The sequence below is a fragment of the Punica granatum genome, chromosome 2 (genome assembly GCF_007655135.1).
Source record: "Punica granatum isolate Tunisia-2019 chromosome 2, ASM765513v2, whole genome shotgun sequence".
Lineage (NCBI taxonomy): Eukaryota > Viridiplantae > Streptophyta > Magnoliopsida > Myrtales > Lythraceae > Punica > Punica granatum.
Genome location: NC_045128.1, coordinates 38,039,510 through 38,055,741, shown reverse-complemented (window position 1 = coordinate 38,055,741; position 16,232 = coordinate 38,039,510). Strand labels below are relative to the sequence as shown.

Sequence of the window (16,232 nt, the reverse complement as noted above, 5' to 3'; positions counted from 1 at the left end):
ACGCAATTTATATATGCTTGTTTACCAAGGCAGATTTCCAATCAACGACTTGTCATATTTCGACTTAGCTTCCGTGATTCGCTGAACAGGGCAAGCCGATCCCCGTGAGATCGTAGTCTTTACCTTATAATTATCATCACTTTTTATTGCCGTATCCTCTCAAGGATCATATGATTCGATAGTGCGGAATGAATTCATCAGTAGCACTGACTATTCCTCGGTTGGCACCGAGACGGCAATTTTAACAGAAACTGATCACAGCTACTGCGAAAAATAATGGTTGGTGGTCTTTTGAAAGGTGAATTGATCCGATTGACATGGAATGAATGAGTCAACATATATACTAATTAATTAAAAGTGTTCCATTCACAATCATGAAGGTGATTAGCTCAGGTTGATCTTGAAATGTAAAGATAATATCATGCATCTTTTTTTGCCATTATAGTATTTATAATTTTCTTGGCTTTGTAAATATTGTAAAATATATAACCAAATCGGATGGCATGTTTTGAACTCGCCGTGGGAAAATGAGGCTGGGTGCGAATTAGATCAGGGGTTGACCCAGACAGTCAAACATTCTCATCCCTTTGCCCTTAGTGTGTTAGGTTTCTCATCTACAAAGTCGTTTTTATTTATTTATTTTCTTTTTTGGGTTTTCAAAGCCTGAAAAAGTAGAATTTGCCTTGCAGTAGACCAAAATACCAAAAATGTAACCTTTATGGGCAGTGTACCAAAATTCAAAGACAGATCGCAAGTACCCACCAAAAAGGTAAATTGGAGATCTATAAAATCCTTTATCTAGGATTCATTTAGTCAAACATGTGGTCAAGCATTTGAGGCTTCAAAGTTTCAAACACTACAAATTCAAAATATATCTTTTTAAATTCCATGCCCAACAAAAAAATTTTCTTGGTCATAGCACCACGTGTCATCAACCTATTAACTTAAATTAATTCCAGTTCGAGTAAAAACATGATCCTGACTATATAATATGTTTTAAATTGCAAATAAAATCCGTTTACGTTATACCTAATTTGTCAACTGTACCACACTTTAAATTAAGAATTTAGAATCAAATCCAAAGTGAAAAGTATATATTGATTTCCTCGAACCAACTCAGCCCACAAATTACAAAAACCTAGCTAGTCAAAGATACGTAACGCATGCCTTTTGTATTGGACTATTTCATGTACACAGGTATGTCTCCATGCATATATATATATATATATATATATGGCCTCTTAAGACCATCAACACGTTCATTCTATCCCCAAGCAAAGAATTAACCAGCAAGAAAGGGGCAGAAAACAAATAGAAATGAAGTCTCAAACTCTCATTGTCGCTCTTAACACCATATCTCTGATCATTTTCTTCCTCTTGATTTCATCCTCTGATCAAGCTGAGGGCATGAGACCTCTAAGGGATCGACATTACTCCTTGCCTTCATCTATCGTGCCAGAGTTCATCAGAAGCCGAGCTTATTCGGGTCCGAGCCGTCGTGGGCGTGGCCACTGAGTAAACTCGCCCCCAGCCGCCTATTCTTTGATGATAGTTTTTGTTCATTATACTTTCATGTCAGATTTTCTAATCCATACCATACATATATTTATTCAATCTATGACTCATGGATCAGTTCGTCCTGTATATCCAGATGTTGTCGACATCGCAATTTTTAAACGGTTTCACTATCGGTCCCCTCCGTCGTTTCACCAGCACTGCATTTGCTTTTTTGATACTTATTTCAGGTAGAGGTCATGAGTATGGACTCTATCAGACACATCGATGCATTTTGTATGTGGGCAAATTTTTGTAATTTTTCTCGTCCTTTTTTTTCTTGGACAAACGTAAGATGCAATTCAAACGAGACATCACAAGCATCTAATGCCGAAGATACATACATGGCATGAGTGACAAAGGAAAAACAGCCGACCGATTTTGTTTCATACATGAGAATCACAAATACAACGCTAACAAGGTCGCCACATCGGGAATCAATCTACGGTGCATGTAACCTTCCTCGAGCCAACTCGGTTCGATGTATAGTAATTGATAAGTGACCCGAGTTTGTAACCGAAATCTCGACCCTGTTTCTGCAGTAGTAATCCTCACGGAGGGGTGAAGTCAGAGAATGGTGACAGATATTATACATGTTCTTCTCATAAATTACAAGACGATCAAGAGAGACACTACATCGGAATAGCAAAATTGTTCGGACCGAAGGTTTTTCAAGTGAGTCGTGACAACTGCAGGTAGACGAATCGGATTTATAATATTGATTTCTCCCAGTTATAAATAGAAACCGAAGTTCTTCGTAGTACCCCAATTGGAACACCATGGCTCATCATTTAGTGTTCTTCCTACTCACCCTAATAGCCTTGGCTGCCTTAGTACAATGTCAAGCGGTAGAGTTCCATGTGACCAATAATGCAGCATCCATGCTCGGTTGGGCTCGATTCACTGACCAGATTGGAGTCGAGTACACCGAGCAAAAGATGAACTCTTCCACAGAGTTCATGCGGAGGCTGCTGAATGAAACTAGCATCCAGGGTCAGAAATCGGAGGTGTCGAATGTGACTCTTTTTTTGGAAACCCTAGACGACGACATAGCCTACACCAATATCGAAAGTTTGTTGGCGCTAGTATGTAGCGAACTATTCCGGGGACATGAAGGCTGAGTTCACGGGGATCCTGTAGCACGAGATGACGCATATCTGGCAGTGGTTTGCAGACCAGCAGGCACCTGTGGGGCTGATGGAAGGGATAGCGGATTCCGTGAGGCTTAAGGCGGGGCTGGCACCAAGCCAGGGCAAGGTGACCGCTGGGATCAAGGGTATGCCATAACGGCCTTTTTTTCAGACTAATGTAACGGGCTCCGAAGCGGATTTGTGGCCGAACTAAACAGGAAGATGAGATGGAGTCATAGTGATGATTATTTTTTGGAGTTGTTAGCAAAGAAAGTTGATGAGCTGTGGAGTGATTACGAGGCCGAGTATGGACACTAAAGATGACTGACCAGGCAATCCATCCACGTTTAGCTATTGTTGTTGAACAAAGCATTTCAAGTACACATTAATGAGAAGCTTCGTCATAGCAACTTGCTTGATCCTAACTCACCCGAATGTAGACCAGAAATCGATGCAGGATCTACTGGGCTTCCGACAAAGATGCAACTCTGCCGCTGCAGTAATAAATTCGAACTTCCACTGATCACATGGTGTCAAGAAACTCATGAACACCATGGTATGTTCTTTTTACAAGGGAGGGGCAAATTATTCCATGGCAAAAACTTCAAATATATTTGTAGCAGAAATCCCCACACTTCATTCCAACTGCAAAAACCAAAAAGGCCTCCAGGAGCTCTGTTTGTTTAACTTACTGTACTTCCCGAATCGCTAGCACAACTTCGTCGATCGACTGGAATTTTCGCCTCTCCTTCATAAGCATCTTCGCAAAGTTAAGGGCCCGCCGCTCGCAATCTGCGCGTTTGCTAGCATCTTTGATCGACTCAAAATCCTCCACATGAGCCACCCCCACAATCCTCCTGTTAATCGGAAACTGAAAGTGTCATACAGAGCTCTACATAATGGCATGTTAGAGGAAGTGGTACCCATTTTAAAGTTCAAATACATGACTATTGAGAATAATTAGGAGAGATCAAAAGGAGCGAATTTTCTGAAATTTGAAATGTAAGGGCTGAAGAAGGGAAGACTAACTAATATTTGACTGAGAAACTGACCAACTTCAAGACAGAATGAAACAATTCAATCTCACCTGATCATTTTGGCAGAACCGAAACCAAGGGAATCACGGAACAAGTCATTCATATACTTCTTCTGCACGAGCTGAAGAACCTCATTGTTGTTATAAATTGCCGGAAGATATGCCTCTCCAGAGCCCTCCTTGTGTTTATTCCAGAGGGCAACGAACTTAATTTGAAACAGATTCCAGGTTTCTCCAATTGTACGCAAGATCCACTCCTTATAAACCTTCATCAAATTGTGATATTAGAAAAATAGTGGATTGAGAGCATACTTCCATTTCCCTGAAAGCCCGCACTATGACTATACCAGAATTCATAAGCAAAAAGAAAAAACTAAAGAGTCTACAGTCAATGGTGTCCTTACTTTTCGATCATTCCCTTCCTTTGCATGTCCATCTTGTGAAAAGAAAGCTAAAATCAAGTTTCCAATGTAGGCTCCGATATCGAAACCCATTGGCCCATAAAATGCGAATTCAGGATCTATGACCTGAGTGGAGTCCTGAGTAACCATGACCGAACCCGTGTGAAGGTCTCCATGTATTAGTGCCTGAGCTCTTTCACAGAACCTGAGACACAAAGCCAAACAAATGAACATATAACCTCGAAGCATGGGATTGAAAAGATGAATCCAGACTTTACTTAATGGTTTAAGTACATTGATTTCAACTCGGCAACTTCAAGCTTTAAGAAGTTGTCTTCCCTGACTGCTTTGGCATCAGAATCAAGATAAGGGGTGGTCCAGTGGTTGTATTCAGAAACCTTGTAAGGGTCCGAGAAAACGACCTGCTCAGTCAGCCTGCATAGCTCCACATTCCCACAAAACTCCGCCACTGCACAGAAAGAACCAAGCAGCACACAAGTAGACTCGAGTAGATACGTGGATGCCGGTACATGTGCATCATAATTTTCATATTAACAGAGCTCAAAATGACAAGACAATTCCAATCTCTTCAGACCGTTGCATATTCTTTCCTTTGTAGACAATCTAGTAGGTAAAATCAAACGACAGAAAAGCAAAATACATTAGATAATCTATTTACCAGCACGTTTGTGATCAGTGGTTGAGTGAGAGAGAAGGGATGTGCGGAAAAGAGTCTGTGCCATATACTCCGACATGTGCTCCGCTAGCAAGGGGTACTCAATTCCAGCAATCAACCCTTTTCTCAGGATGATATGCGGCGGCTCTAGGTAGCGCATCCCAATCAGAGACATGGTCCGGTCAAAGTGATAAACTTCCGGAACATGATCTGGGCACAGGTGGCCATGCTCCTTCAGTGCTAGCACCTCGAAGTATGCTCTCTCTTTAGTCATCGGCCATGATTCCCCCATGCATCGAACGTAAGGAATTGCCTGCACAACCCACAAATTCTCATTCAATCACATCCATCGAACAAGTCGAAAATACTGACTAGGAAATCGCAGTATCAGGGTTAAACTTGTATAAACACTTTCTATTCACCGGCTCGATGATTATGCAAGCAGATGACCCCGCAAGGATAAGCTTTCACGCTCAATTACCTCTGCTCTGAAAAAAATGGCTACTTTTAAGCACAAATTTGCAGAGCTGCAGTATGAAGTTCTACGAAGATCAATGCCTGTCTAGTCACATAAACTGACTCAATCGTGAAATGCTTGCCCGTTATTGATAAATGGAAAGTGAAAGAATAGAATCAACAGGATCACAAACGACTGCAAATTCGATGAAATCATCCGAAAAGCTCAGTCTTTCCGTAGTTACTGGCATCAAGCAAGCACAACAAACCCAGCTCGGGTGGTGGCACAGGAAAAGCGTCACTGACCTGCTTGATGACGAAAGAACCGGAGGGACCGACGACGATGTAGACGTAGTTGAGGTTGCCGTCGCCCACTTCCCTGACATCGAGGTCGTCGAACTGGTCCTTGAGCTTCGAGGAGAGGGCGGGGGTTGACTTCAGGTAGTCCACCATCAGGGACTTGTCGCTGAGCGGCCGGTACTCCGAGGACGCCGCCATCTCCACCGTCGAACGGGGCAGCCCGAGGGTCAGTGTTAGAGAGAGAGAGTGTGTTAGAGCCGGGGCCGGGCGGACAGAGATCGTCTCAGGAGAGAGTGGGATTTACATAGTAAAAGGGTACGAGAAGAAGAGGCACGATTCGTGATAATGGTGTTGGACGGTGAAGGATGAACCTGGCCCTTCTTTTAGCACATGGGAGTAAATTCCTTTTTTACGCAAAATCAACAATCAATTACGACTTTAACGAGGATCAATTTGTGGTCGAGGATGAAACCTTTGATTCTTCCACATTGGATTGGACAATTATTATTATTATTATTATTATTTTATTATTCCTCAATCCAGGCAAGAATTTTCTCTGTTAAATATATACTCAGCTAAGAAATATAGCTAAAATCTGGTTTTGGTGTTTAATCATTAGTTTCCACTCCGAGGAGCGCACTCACGAGTCACGCTTACCAGCAGAGACCTAAGGGGAAGGAAGTGGACCCCATGGGACAGGACCCATCGGATAATGTTGGGAAAATAGTCACTTTGATTCCGCAATTTTATTCTTTATTTTTCATTTTCGTTTTAGACTTCCTTTTCCAATCCTATCCTTGACGTCATAATTTTGTTCCCTTTGATCCTATCATCAATCTTTTCGTTCAAAAATTACTTTTCCATTAACAGTTACTTTGAAAAATAATTAACAATAAATTTTAAAAATATAAATAAAATCGTATTAAAAGTAAAAGGAGTTGAGAGATTAGATAAGAGGATGAGGTTATACAAATCTTGTCTAGGTCACTCGTTCCCCTTTGATATCACTAGCGATGCCACCGATGACCTCGAATGGGCGAGGAATGATGACCGATGAGGTTGCCTTCCCTTAGAATCGAGGGATTCCAATCTTGGTTGGGATCCCTCCATTCCTGAGCTCCCTTCAAGCACGAGATTTTTATAATTTTAGAAGTCATCGATAGCCTCATAGAAGGAGGGATGCCCGCTGGTTAGGCTTTAACAGTCCCCCTTCCCCGCCATTTTATAGTCCCTTAATTTATTTTAAATTTTTTTAAAATTAGTTATTGAAAATAAAATTTTGTCCACAAAAATATTTTTAACCGAAGTGGATGTTAGACCATGTACACGCGTCTCCACTCGATCTCTAATGTTCACATGACAAGGAAAGAGACCAAGAAAGGAGACGCGTGGGCTTTGGAGGGGCATGGGAGGGAGACTCGTCTTCCTACAGTGGGACTCCCTCTACTCGCTCGTCCAATCAAAGGCTGCCACCTGGCAGCCCTACTATTGCTATTGCCCGTGCAATAACTTTTTTCTTTTTCAATTGTTGCTCTTTTTTCATGGGGCTCGTTGTTGCAGGCCACGTGACTTGTAGTGGGCCGTGCATTAGGCAATTTTTTTAAAAAATAAAAATAAAAATTGTGGAACCACAATGGAGACTCGATGAAAGATCAATTATTGAAATTTCGAGTCTCTCTTTTATCATGATCCCTCTTCGAATGATGTGATACCTATGCAGCACCGTGTGGACCCTCAACAGAGACCATAAGAGATACTCCTATTGTGGATGGTCTTAGGATCAAAGTGAACAAAATATGCAAGTTAATGATAAGGTGGAATAAAAAAATATTTAGGATGAAAGTGAAAATATGATAAAAGATTGAGGATTAAAGCAGCTTTTCCCATAGCAGTAAACATAATATATATATATATATATAATATAATATAATATTGAAAATAATAAATGGAAGTTCTTCGGCGATGGCGTGAGGTCAGAGGTGAGGAAGTTCAATGTTCACTCCGGTTTCCATCGACTGATATGTCTCCGTCACTGGTGCCCGTCGTCCTCATCACCTACCTCCTCCTCCCCCTTCTTCCCCTCTCCACCGCCGACGCGACTGCCGCAACCTCAGCAATCCACCGCCGGCCACCGGCTCCCCGCGGGTCTCTCTGCTCCCAGCTCGTCCAGCCTGCTGGCTATCCCTGCTCCGAGTACACCGTACGCACTCTCTCTCTCCATCTCTCCCTCTCTCTGGCGCGCTTCATGTTCTCTTAATGCTGGTCTACCAGTAGAAATTACGAGCTGCGCAACAGTTCGTCGCGATTTGTGGCGCTCTCCGCCCTATGAGCTTCTTTATAGCTGAACAATTGCGCAATTTCCTCGCATTTTTGCTGGTTTCAACTGCTTACAGTGATCGCACATCTCAAGTTAACTGCATTCCGCTTATACCTCATTCTACTTGGGAGATTTTGAACTTCCAGATACTGATGAAAAGTTTGGATTCGGCTCAGTGGATTGTGCAAGAAATGGGACTTCTTGAGCTGAGCTCATCCGCAGTTCGATGCATGTCAGCTATATCTGGATTCACCTGTACTTTATGCAGTAGGGAATTATATAATTCATGTCTCTGGCTGGTCGTGGGAGCCGTCCATGCTATAACTCTCATGAATCTGATTTTGTTATGGTTGGACTTTCTGTTTTGGCATAAAAGCTCGATCCATTTTCTAAGTTCTCTTCTAATATGTTCCATGTATATCAGGTTCAAACAAAGGATGGTTATTTGTTGGCCCTTCATCGTGTTTCAAGTAGTGGCCAAAATTTGAGAGCTCAGCGTGGTCGTCCAGTTCTATTGCAGCATGGACTTTTTATGGTAATTTTCGTACCATTGGCGTCAACTCTCATCCCTTTGGGACTATAGTCCAGCTTCAGTCTCCAATAATTGCATGTTAAACAAGGGAAATAGCAGCTTTGTCTAATATAAGTCATAAAAGAAGCTGATACAAATGGGATCAAATTTCATGATTTTCATTTATACACTTGCAGAATTTTTTATTACATTCTTGGTTCTTTCTAAAAGTTGGCCTTTGGCATTAGTTTTTGTATATTCCTGACTTTGAATAAATTCAAATCGTACTCTTTTTAAGATAATGCTTTTGGAATTGCAAGAAAGTATACCTTCTTTGAGCTCTAAGAATTTGTTCAATAATTCAGCTTCTCCACACATTGGTTATAACAGGGAGGTGATGCCTGGTTCCTGAATTCAGCAGACCAATCATTAGGTTTCATCCTTGCTGATCATGGTTTTGATGTATGGATTGGAAATGTGCGGGGGACACGCTGGAGCTATGGGCATATCTCATTGTCGGAGAGAGATAAGGTAAAAGCTGTTGTGTGGACTTATCTTGATGTCAAAATAGAGGGCCTGCACCAGGATTGCTCGTTCTATGGACCTTCCCTGAGATTGTACTGAAATGCACAATTTCCAGGATGCCATGCCCGATTTGCTAGTTCTATGGACCTTCCCCGAGATTGTACTGAAATGCACAATTTCCAGGATGCCATGCCCGATTTGCTAGTTCTATGGACCTTCCCCGAGATTGTACTGAAATGCACAATTTCCAACATGCTATGCCCAATTCGTAGGAACAGAATCTTTAGAATGTGAGACAAATTCATATTGGTTCCTGGACATCACTAACTAAAAACTACAAACTTTGGGTCCTCCCCTTTCTGTAATGTATTTCATAAAGAACGGTTAATAATGTGCTTTGCACTTATTTTGTCACCATTAAATTATTTCATTTGCATTATGGGCTGGTTAGAACTTCACACACAACACGTACACGCCAAAGACATTACACCTGTATAATCTGTGAATTCTTTTACAGGATTTCTGGGATTGGAGTTGGCAGGAACTGGCTCTTTGTGACCTTGCAGAGATGGTCCACTTTATTAATTCAACAACTGGCTCCAAAGTTTTCCTTGTTGGTCATTCCCAGGTTATACATTGTATCTTCTTCGCCTGGCTTCTTTTTCTTCCCTCCTTTGGTCCCTTTAAACAAATTTAATTTACATATCACCTTTGTATTGTAGGGGACAATAATGTCCTTAGCTGCCTTAACTCAGCCTGATATAGCAGAGATGGTTGAAGCTGCTGCCCTCTTATCACCAATATCATATTTGGGACATATAACTGCTCCACTTGTATGGAGAATGGTTAACATGCATGTTGATCAGGTAAATTAGTATCATATTTTCACATGGAAGTGTTTCTTTGGGTTTGGGGGGGGGAACAAAAGAAAAGAAAAAAGGAATCTGAACTTATATTTTTTTGTTTCATTGAGCAGATGATAATTGCGATGGGCATTCATCAACTTAATTTCAGAAGGTTCACATAATCTCTTTTTCCTTTTTCCTTCTTTTTTGTCCCATTAAGTAGATTTTCTAATCTATGTTTTAATCGGTACTTACTTCCCATAATTTACTCAGTGACTTTGATGTTGGAATCATGGATGCAATATGTGATGGCCGCATAGAGTGCAATGATTTGCTGACTTCAATTACAGGTGTCTCTCTCTTGCTCTCTCTGTCTGCGTGAGTGGGGTGGAGTGAGTTTCTGTGGTCATACACTGCATGGCCTGTCTTTATTAGGCGATTCAGGCACCTGGTTATTAATTTGAAAATATTGGCTTTGGATTCCACTGGTGTATTTCTGGGAATTTTCCTAATTTTTCTCGTTCAATTTTACACTATTTTTAAGTAACTTTGAGTAAGGGGTTTAGAGGGGGAGGGGTTAAGAGGGCTAAGGCGGTTTAAGGAGGGGAAGAATTTGGAGGTGGTTGAAGGGGTTTTAAGAACCTTGTTAGGTTAGATTTAATCAAAGGTTTGGAGGTTTTTGAAATTTTTTTTTCAATGAACTAAAAACCTTGTGTGGATAATATTAGTAAAGGGTTTGGAGGGTTTGTAATAAAAGGATACTTCCAAACCCCTCCCCCTCGAAAAACATCCATAACCCTCCAAAACCTTCAAGCCAAACATAAGGTGTTTTATACTGAAGTATGGAACTTGGAAGCCTCTGTGATAAGGCAATTCTTCTTAAGGCATCTAGGACGCATCTTTGCCAAGTTAGCTTTAATAATCTATTCATTGAGAGTTCCTGAAACTTTCAACCTCAATGTAAGTATGTGATCTGGTTGGAATTGTGAAGTCGATAGTAAAGTTCATTAAGTTTTGAGTTGACATCCGAAATGCATGTGTGTTTCACCCTCTTTATATTGGCTCTGCAATCAATTCTTGCACTTGTCATGATCTTGCTTCCACTGGAATGACATGTCTTATGATGTCAGTTCCTGGTCTGTGTCAAAGATTGAAACTGGTCATCACTGTTTGCCCGGCAGGGAAGAATTGTTGCTTTAATAACTCTCGCGTGGACTTCTATCTTGAGTATGAACCCCATCCATCGTCATCGAAGAACTTGCGCCATCTTTTTCAGAGTATGCTTCTTTAATCTCACCTTTATTCTAGTTAGCTAACTTCTGAGCTAATTCTGCTTTGTGCTGCTTAAATCACATTTCTCCCCCGGGCTATAGTGTGGCTCCGGTTAAAGTCCATCAACTTGGACGCAATCTATCCGGTCCCACCATTTCTTTTCAATCGTTAACTTCCTCTACTTTTTGCAACATTCTATTTATTTGCTTGTGTTTTATTGATATGGATGCTTTTGGACTATATGTTATTAATAAATCATAGTTGGATATTAACTAAACCTCCTCGTCTTCATATTGTACCATCTTCTGGCTGTGGGAGAGTTAGATTGCTTGTGCATTGATATTTTGCCCGAGGCGGGTCGTGTTGGTTAAAGAAAACTCTTACCTTTCTAAACCATCAAGTTGGTCCAGAGCATGTTAATGAACTAGTCGATGCTTTGTTCAAGTACGAAATTTGTTCAAAGGATCCACCATCTTCTTTGGTTATGTCAACTAACTTTCCTTCATAACATTTGCTGTTCATTTGCTAGTGATCCGTAAGGGAAGTTTCTCAATGTATGACTATGGAGTCCTAAAGAACTTGAAGGTCTATGGTCAATTCAAGCCCCCAATGTTCGATCTTACTCGCATACCAAAGACAATGCCACTGTGGATGGCTTATGGAGGCAACGATGCTTTGTCAGACATTACAGATGTAAAGCAGACTCTGAGCGAATTACACTGCAAGACCGAACTGGTCTATCTCGAGAACTACGGCCACGTGGACTTCATTCTGGGCCTCAATGCAAAGGAAGAAATCTACGACCACATGATCGGGTTTTTCAGATCTTTCGGAAAGTCATACAGCTCTTGAGTCTATACACTCTCGCCAATCAAGTACATTGCTTGTTCTTGCTTTGTACATAATGATGTAACCGTAGTCGTTCTTTCTCCTCTTGTAAAGCTGAACAAATCATGAAAAACAAGATGATCGTATTGTGAAGGAAAAAGGGAATGACCTGTGTTACCTCAGCTTCTGCATTCTTTCGCTTATCCGTCGTCTCGGATCAAAACATTTGAATTTCTGCTAACTTGCTGTAAGGGTTCAGTCTGTCAAGAGTGCTGACAGTCTGCTAATTTGAATTTCTGCTACGAAGCTCAATTTCGAAGGGAAGTAGAGGATGGGTCATCGATCGAGCAGTCTTGCTTGGTCGGATTGCGGGAAATTTAGGATTAAATCCTTCGCATGGTCAAAGACTTTGACATTTGAAAAATGGCTCCTATTTGGATCGATCCCATGACCTTGGTGTTACCAATTGAATTCAATAAAACGTAGCCACTCCAATTTTGCATTGTCTGCCAATCCAAACAGCCCGTTTGAGGGTTAGTTGGATTCCCCTTCCAAAAGCACGGTTAGGTGAATCCATGATCATTTATTACCTACACATGTAGCTGCAAGTGCAAGGGGGTCTTAAGGCACATGATGAGACCGAGCCGGTGCTGGCAGCATTGTGTATCCGAGCTCCGAAACAACATCTATCTCCCGCGTGCAGAATTGCTTCTAATCGGGTTTACATCGACATCTGATACCAATCGTAATCGTGTCGGTTAGGTATTAGAACTCGATCCGAGGACTCACGTTGGTCAGCCAATTTATTTGATAAAATTAGTTGGAGCACGTTTCCCCGTGAGCAACGTATCAAAAGCAAAGTGATGATATTGTTTGTATCTTTCGCGTGATGGAAAGCGAGATGCAAGACGCGGATGGGATGAGAAGATAATTGATCAATGACCAAACTAGCACTTACTCAACTTATCAAATAATTAAAAGTGAAGTATAATAAAATGTATTTAAACATTTTAAGGGAGGAAAAAAAAAGAAAAAAAGAAAAAGAAGGAAACTTGAAACCATGAGAAGAGGTTTGATATCGTAAGTGCTGTAACACTCGCTCTCGATCACGTCGAAAGGTTGTTGGTGCCTCCCATTTTCTAGTATAACTTTTGGAAACTCTAAAGTAAATGCAATACTTATCCTTTTATCTTTTGAGGCGGCTGTAGAGTCTATTTGAGTTGGTTGACCTTATAAGATGTATATAGTTTATTAGCAAGTTATTATTTGGATAAAATAAATTATTTTAATTATGAACGACCAAAAAGGAGTAATGAGGATAAATTTTATTAAATTATGTATAATCAGCTCACCGAATATATATATATATATATATATATATAATCAGTTCACACGAAAAGTTCATATATATGTATATATACCCTTGTTATTACTTACCTTGACTTACAAATGTCCGGCATGGAAGTTCAGATGAAATTTATATAATAATATTGGTGAGAATTACTATTGGCTACCAAGTCTTGGAATTTGGAAACCCCGTTTGTTTTCAAAAAATTTGATTTTAACTTTAACTTTAACTTTAACTCAACATACTACACAATAAAAACACACGTTTCCTAAGTCAAATTTATAACTACATCTCATTTGTCCTTTTCCACAATCAAAATTAAAATCAAAATTAAAGTAACTTTAACTCTGAATCCAAACGGCTTATGTCCTTTCTGATTTTTTTTTAAATACTTAATTTACGGAAAATAATAAATTCGACGAAAGAAACGAGTATAGGAGTTTATGCATGCATGCACGCCCATATGATAATTGATCATAACTAAAGCACGAAAAATTATTACAAGACATATGTTGGAAATTTATTGGACACAACCGACTCAAACACTAATCAAATCCCCCCCCCCCCCCCCCCCCCCCCCCCCCTATATATGCTGCCATGAGCAGATTAATGTAAACATTGACAATAAAAGAAAGCAAAAAAAATGTAAACATTGACAATAAAAGAAAGCAAAAAAAAAAAAAAGGTGGAGAAAATCCAACAGAAAGGTAGGTCGATGACGATACGATCCTCCATTGGCCCTCAGCGTCTGAGGTTTGGAATTTCCAGTAATTAATGCCACAGAATATTAGGTTACCTTCCAATCAAAACTCAGCACGTGTGTACATAAACCTCGAACTCGGACTTGGTTCATGCGGCGAGCTCTACCTTCCCGTTGGCCTTTGTCTCTACCACCGATTCTGCGGCTGCCACCACCCCGTTGGGAGCTGCCTTCACCGCGGGCTTGCTTGCCGTGATCTCGATGCTCCTTCTCTTCACTTCGTCCACGAATGCCTGGAGGTTCCGGTCGGAGGAGCCACCCTCGACGAAGGACGCCTCGGCCGCCGCCTTCCACTTCAGCGCATTTTTCTTCATCTCCGCTGCCTTGGGCCCCTGGGTGGCCTCACGGAGGCACTGCTCCACCACGTCCCGGGTGATGAGCTTGTCCTCGGCCTCGCCCCGGCACATCCTGACCCCGACCTTGAACTCATCCACGAGGTACTTGGCGTCGGTGACCTGGTCACCCCACTGAGGGAAGGCCACGACCGGCATCCCCGACGTGAGGGCTTCCATAGACGAGTTCCACCCACAATGCGTGACGAAGCATGCGGTGGCGGGGTGCGCCAGGACCTGCTCCTGTGGGCTCCACTGCACCACCTTCCCTCTGTCCCCGGCCTTCTCTAGGAACCCTTCCGGCAGGGTGAGCACTGTGTAACCCGAATCCTTGTGTGGCGGCTTCATCACCCACAGGAAGTTCACCCCGGAGTTCAGAAGCCCATACGCGATCTCATCCCACTGATCCTGCTTCAGGTATACAACACTCCCGAACGACACGTACACCACGGAGGACGCTGGTTTCGAGTCCAGCCACCCAATGCAGTCGTCCGCCTTCATGAAGTCTCCCTTGACGGTCGTGTTCGGGGCTTTAGGATTCTTGAATAGCGGGCCGACGGTCTTGATCGGGCAGATCTTGGACGTGTACTCGATGATCTCGTGCTCAAGTTCCTGGAACGTGTCCATCAATATGCAGAAGGGCTTCTCCAAGTTCTTGTACTGACCCAAGATAGCCCTCCTTAGGAAAGGGTAAGGTGTGGTCGGGTACAAGAAGCTCGGGACCTCGTCATGCTTTAGCAATGGCATGCTTGGCAGTTGTACGTCGATCTCCATGGCGTTTTCAGAAGGGAAAGGGACCAAACCGTGGTAGTAGTGGTAGTACGCCAAGAAGCAAGCACACGACTGGACCCACAGCATAGCCGAGGGGAGGCCAAGGGTCTCGGCGACATCAGAGACCCACGGAATGAAAGGGTTGTTGATGAGGCATGATACAGGGCGACCCTGCTCCGCGTTCTTCTGGATCATCTGGGGGATCAGAACTTTTCCGACCTTCTCGAGCTGGGGAAGATACTGGTCCAGGTCCTGCCTCCTCGGCTCGTCCTCGTCCCACCCATCCTCAAAGAACTCAAACCTGATGATGAATCAAAAACAAATTTACGCATATATTCATACTAGCTAGATGTCTACAGTGACAAGACGTCTCATCGAACATGCATATAAATTCATAAACAGTTAAACTAAGCGGTATATAATAAATTTTTAACTACTATTATCGACCAACATATGTACGTGATATGTTTTATCGAAGTTATATAAGGAAGAGTTCACCGAAAAAAAAACAGTTATATAAGGAAGAAATTCTTCATGGATTATATAACTAAGATGACCAACCTGATGAAACCATCGCCCACAGGTGCAGGCTGGTCGCTGATGTTGCTGGCCTTCCTCATCTGCTTCCCGATGCTCTCGGGAGTGGTGAAGGTCACGAGCAAGCCCTTGGAGGCGAGCCTCTTCCCGAGCCTCAGCAGTGGGTTCACGTGCCCTTGACCCGGGAAGGAGACCAAGAAGACATGGACAAGTGACGACTCCGAACCCATAATGAACTAACTAATTCACCTGTAATTCCTTCTTCTGCTTCTTCTTCTGCGGCTAATAATTCGAGAGGGGGCCGGAAATCACTTGTTTGTCGAGTGGTTCTTGTTGCTGATGATGAGAGGGGATGAGGAGAAGCCTTTCAATATATATCCATTGGGGTAAAGCTCACTTTCAATGTGAACTTGTAAGCAGATTCCTAGTTCTCATAGATCAGATGACTGTTAGGTGCGTTCGCGGGTAAAATGGGGTTAGAGGAGGAAATAATAAGTTATTTATTTAATCATTTATTATTATTTTTGCCATGGCAGAAGAACAAGGGATATTTGAAGGTTCGGTTAGGGAGCTGGCAATAAGATCAAAATTATGAGCGAAGATGCCGTTTAAGGAGAAGAAATTATGGAGGGA

The 16,232-nt window shown here is 42.1% G+C and overlaps 4 protein-coding genes across 5 annotated transcripts; 2 read left to right on the top strand and 2 right to left on the bottom strand.

Annotated features, from left to right (window-relative positions):
• Positions 1-2,333: 2,333 nt before the first annotated feature.
• Positions 2,334-3,002, top strand: LOC116193966. Its single transcript, XM_031522703.1, has 3 exons — positions 2,334-2,625; positions 2,729-2,830; positions 2,950-3,002. The coding sequence occupies exons 1-3, from the start codon at positions 2,334-2,336 to the stop codon at positions 3,000-3,002; spliced, it is 447 nt and encodes a 148-aa protein (XP_031378563.1).
• Positions 3,003-3,153: 151 nt separating this feature from the next.
• On the bottom strand, positions 3,154-5,915 carry LOC116196614 (methylthioribose kinase). The gene is made up of 6 exons (XM_031526426.1): positions 5,560-5,915; positions 4,801-5,110; positions 4,416-4,590; positions 4,125-4,326; positions 3,772-3,986; positions 3,154-3,541 (listed from the first exon to the last, which is right to left on the bottom strand). Exons 1-6 carry the CDS (start codon positions 5,749-5,751, stop codon positions 3,373-3,375), a joined length of 1,263 nt encoding a protein of 420 aa, XP_031382286.1. The 5' UTR covers positions 5,752-5,915; the 3' UTR covers positions 3,154-3,372.
• Positions 5,916-7,489: 1,574 nt separating this feature from the next.
• Positions 7,490-12,042, top strand: LOC116197658 (triacylglycerol lipase 1). Of its 2 annotated transcripts, none has more exons than XM_031527850.1 (9): positions 7,490-7,753; positions 8,295-8,405; positions 8,772-8,912; positions 9,424-9,534; positions 9,629-9,772; positions 9,883-9,923; positions 10,025-10,101; positions 10,882-11,028; positions 11,553-12,042. In XM_031527850.1, the coding sequence occupies exons 1-9, from the start codon at positions 7,499-7,501 to the stop codon at positions 11,873-11,875; spliced, it is 1,350 nt and encodes a 449-aa protein (XP_031383710.1). In that variant the 5' UTR covers positions 7,490-7,498; the 3' UTR covers positions 11,876-12,042. The 2 variants fall into 2 exon arrangements, with proteins under 2 accessions (XP_031383710.1, XP_031383711.1); XM_031527851.1 differs by having other exon boundaries at positions 7,491-7,753; positions 10,933-11,028.
• Positions 12,043-13,805: 1,763 nt separating this feature from the next.
• On the bottom strand, positions 13,806-15,957 carry LOC116196511 (gallate 1-beta-glucosyltransferase-like). The gene is made up of 2 exons (XM_031526257.1): positions 15,624-15,957; positions 13,806-15,363 (listed from the first exon to the last, which is right to left on the bottom strand). The coding sequence occupies exons 1-2, from the start codon at positions 15,827-15,829 to the stop codon at positions 14,049-14,051; spliced, it is 1,521 nt and encodes a 506-aa protein (XP_031382117.1). The 5' UTR covers positions 15,830-15,957; the 3' UTR covers positions 13,806-14,048.
• Between the last annotated feature and the right edge of the window lie 275 nt (positions 15,958-16,232).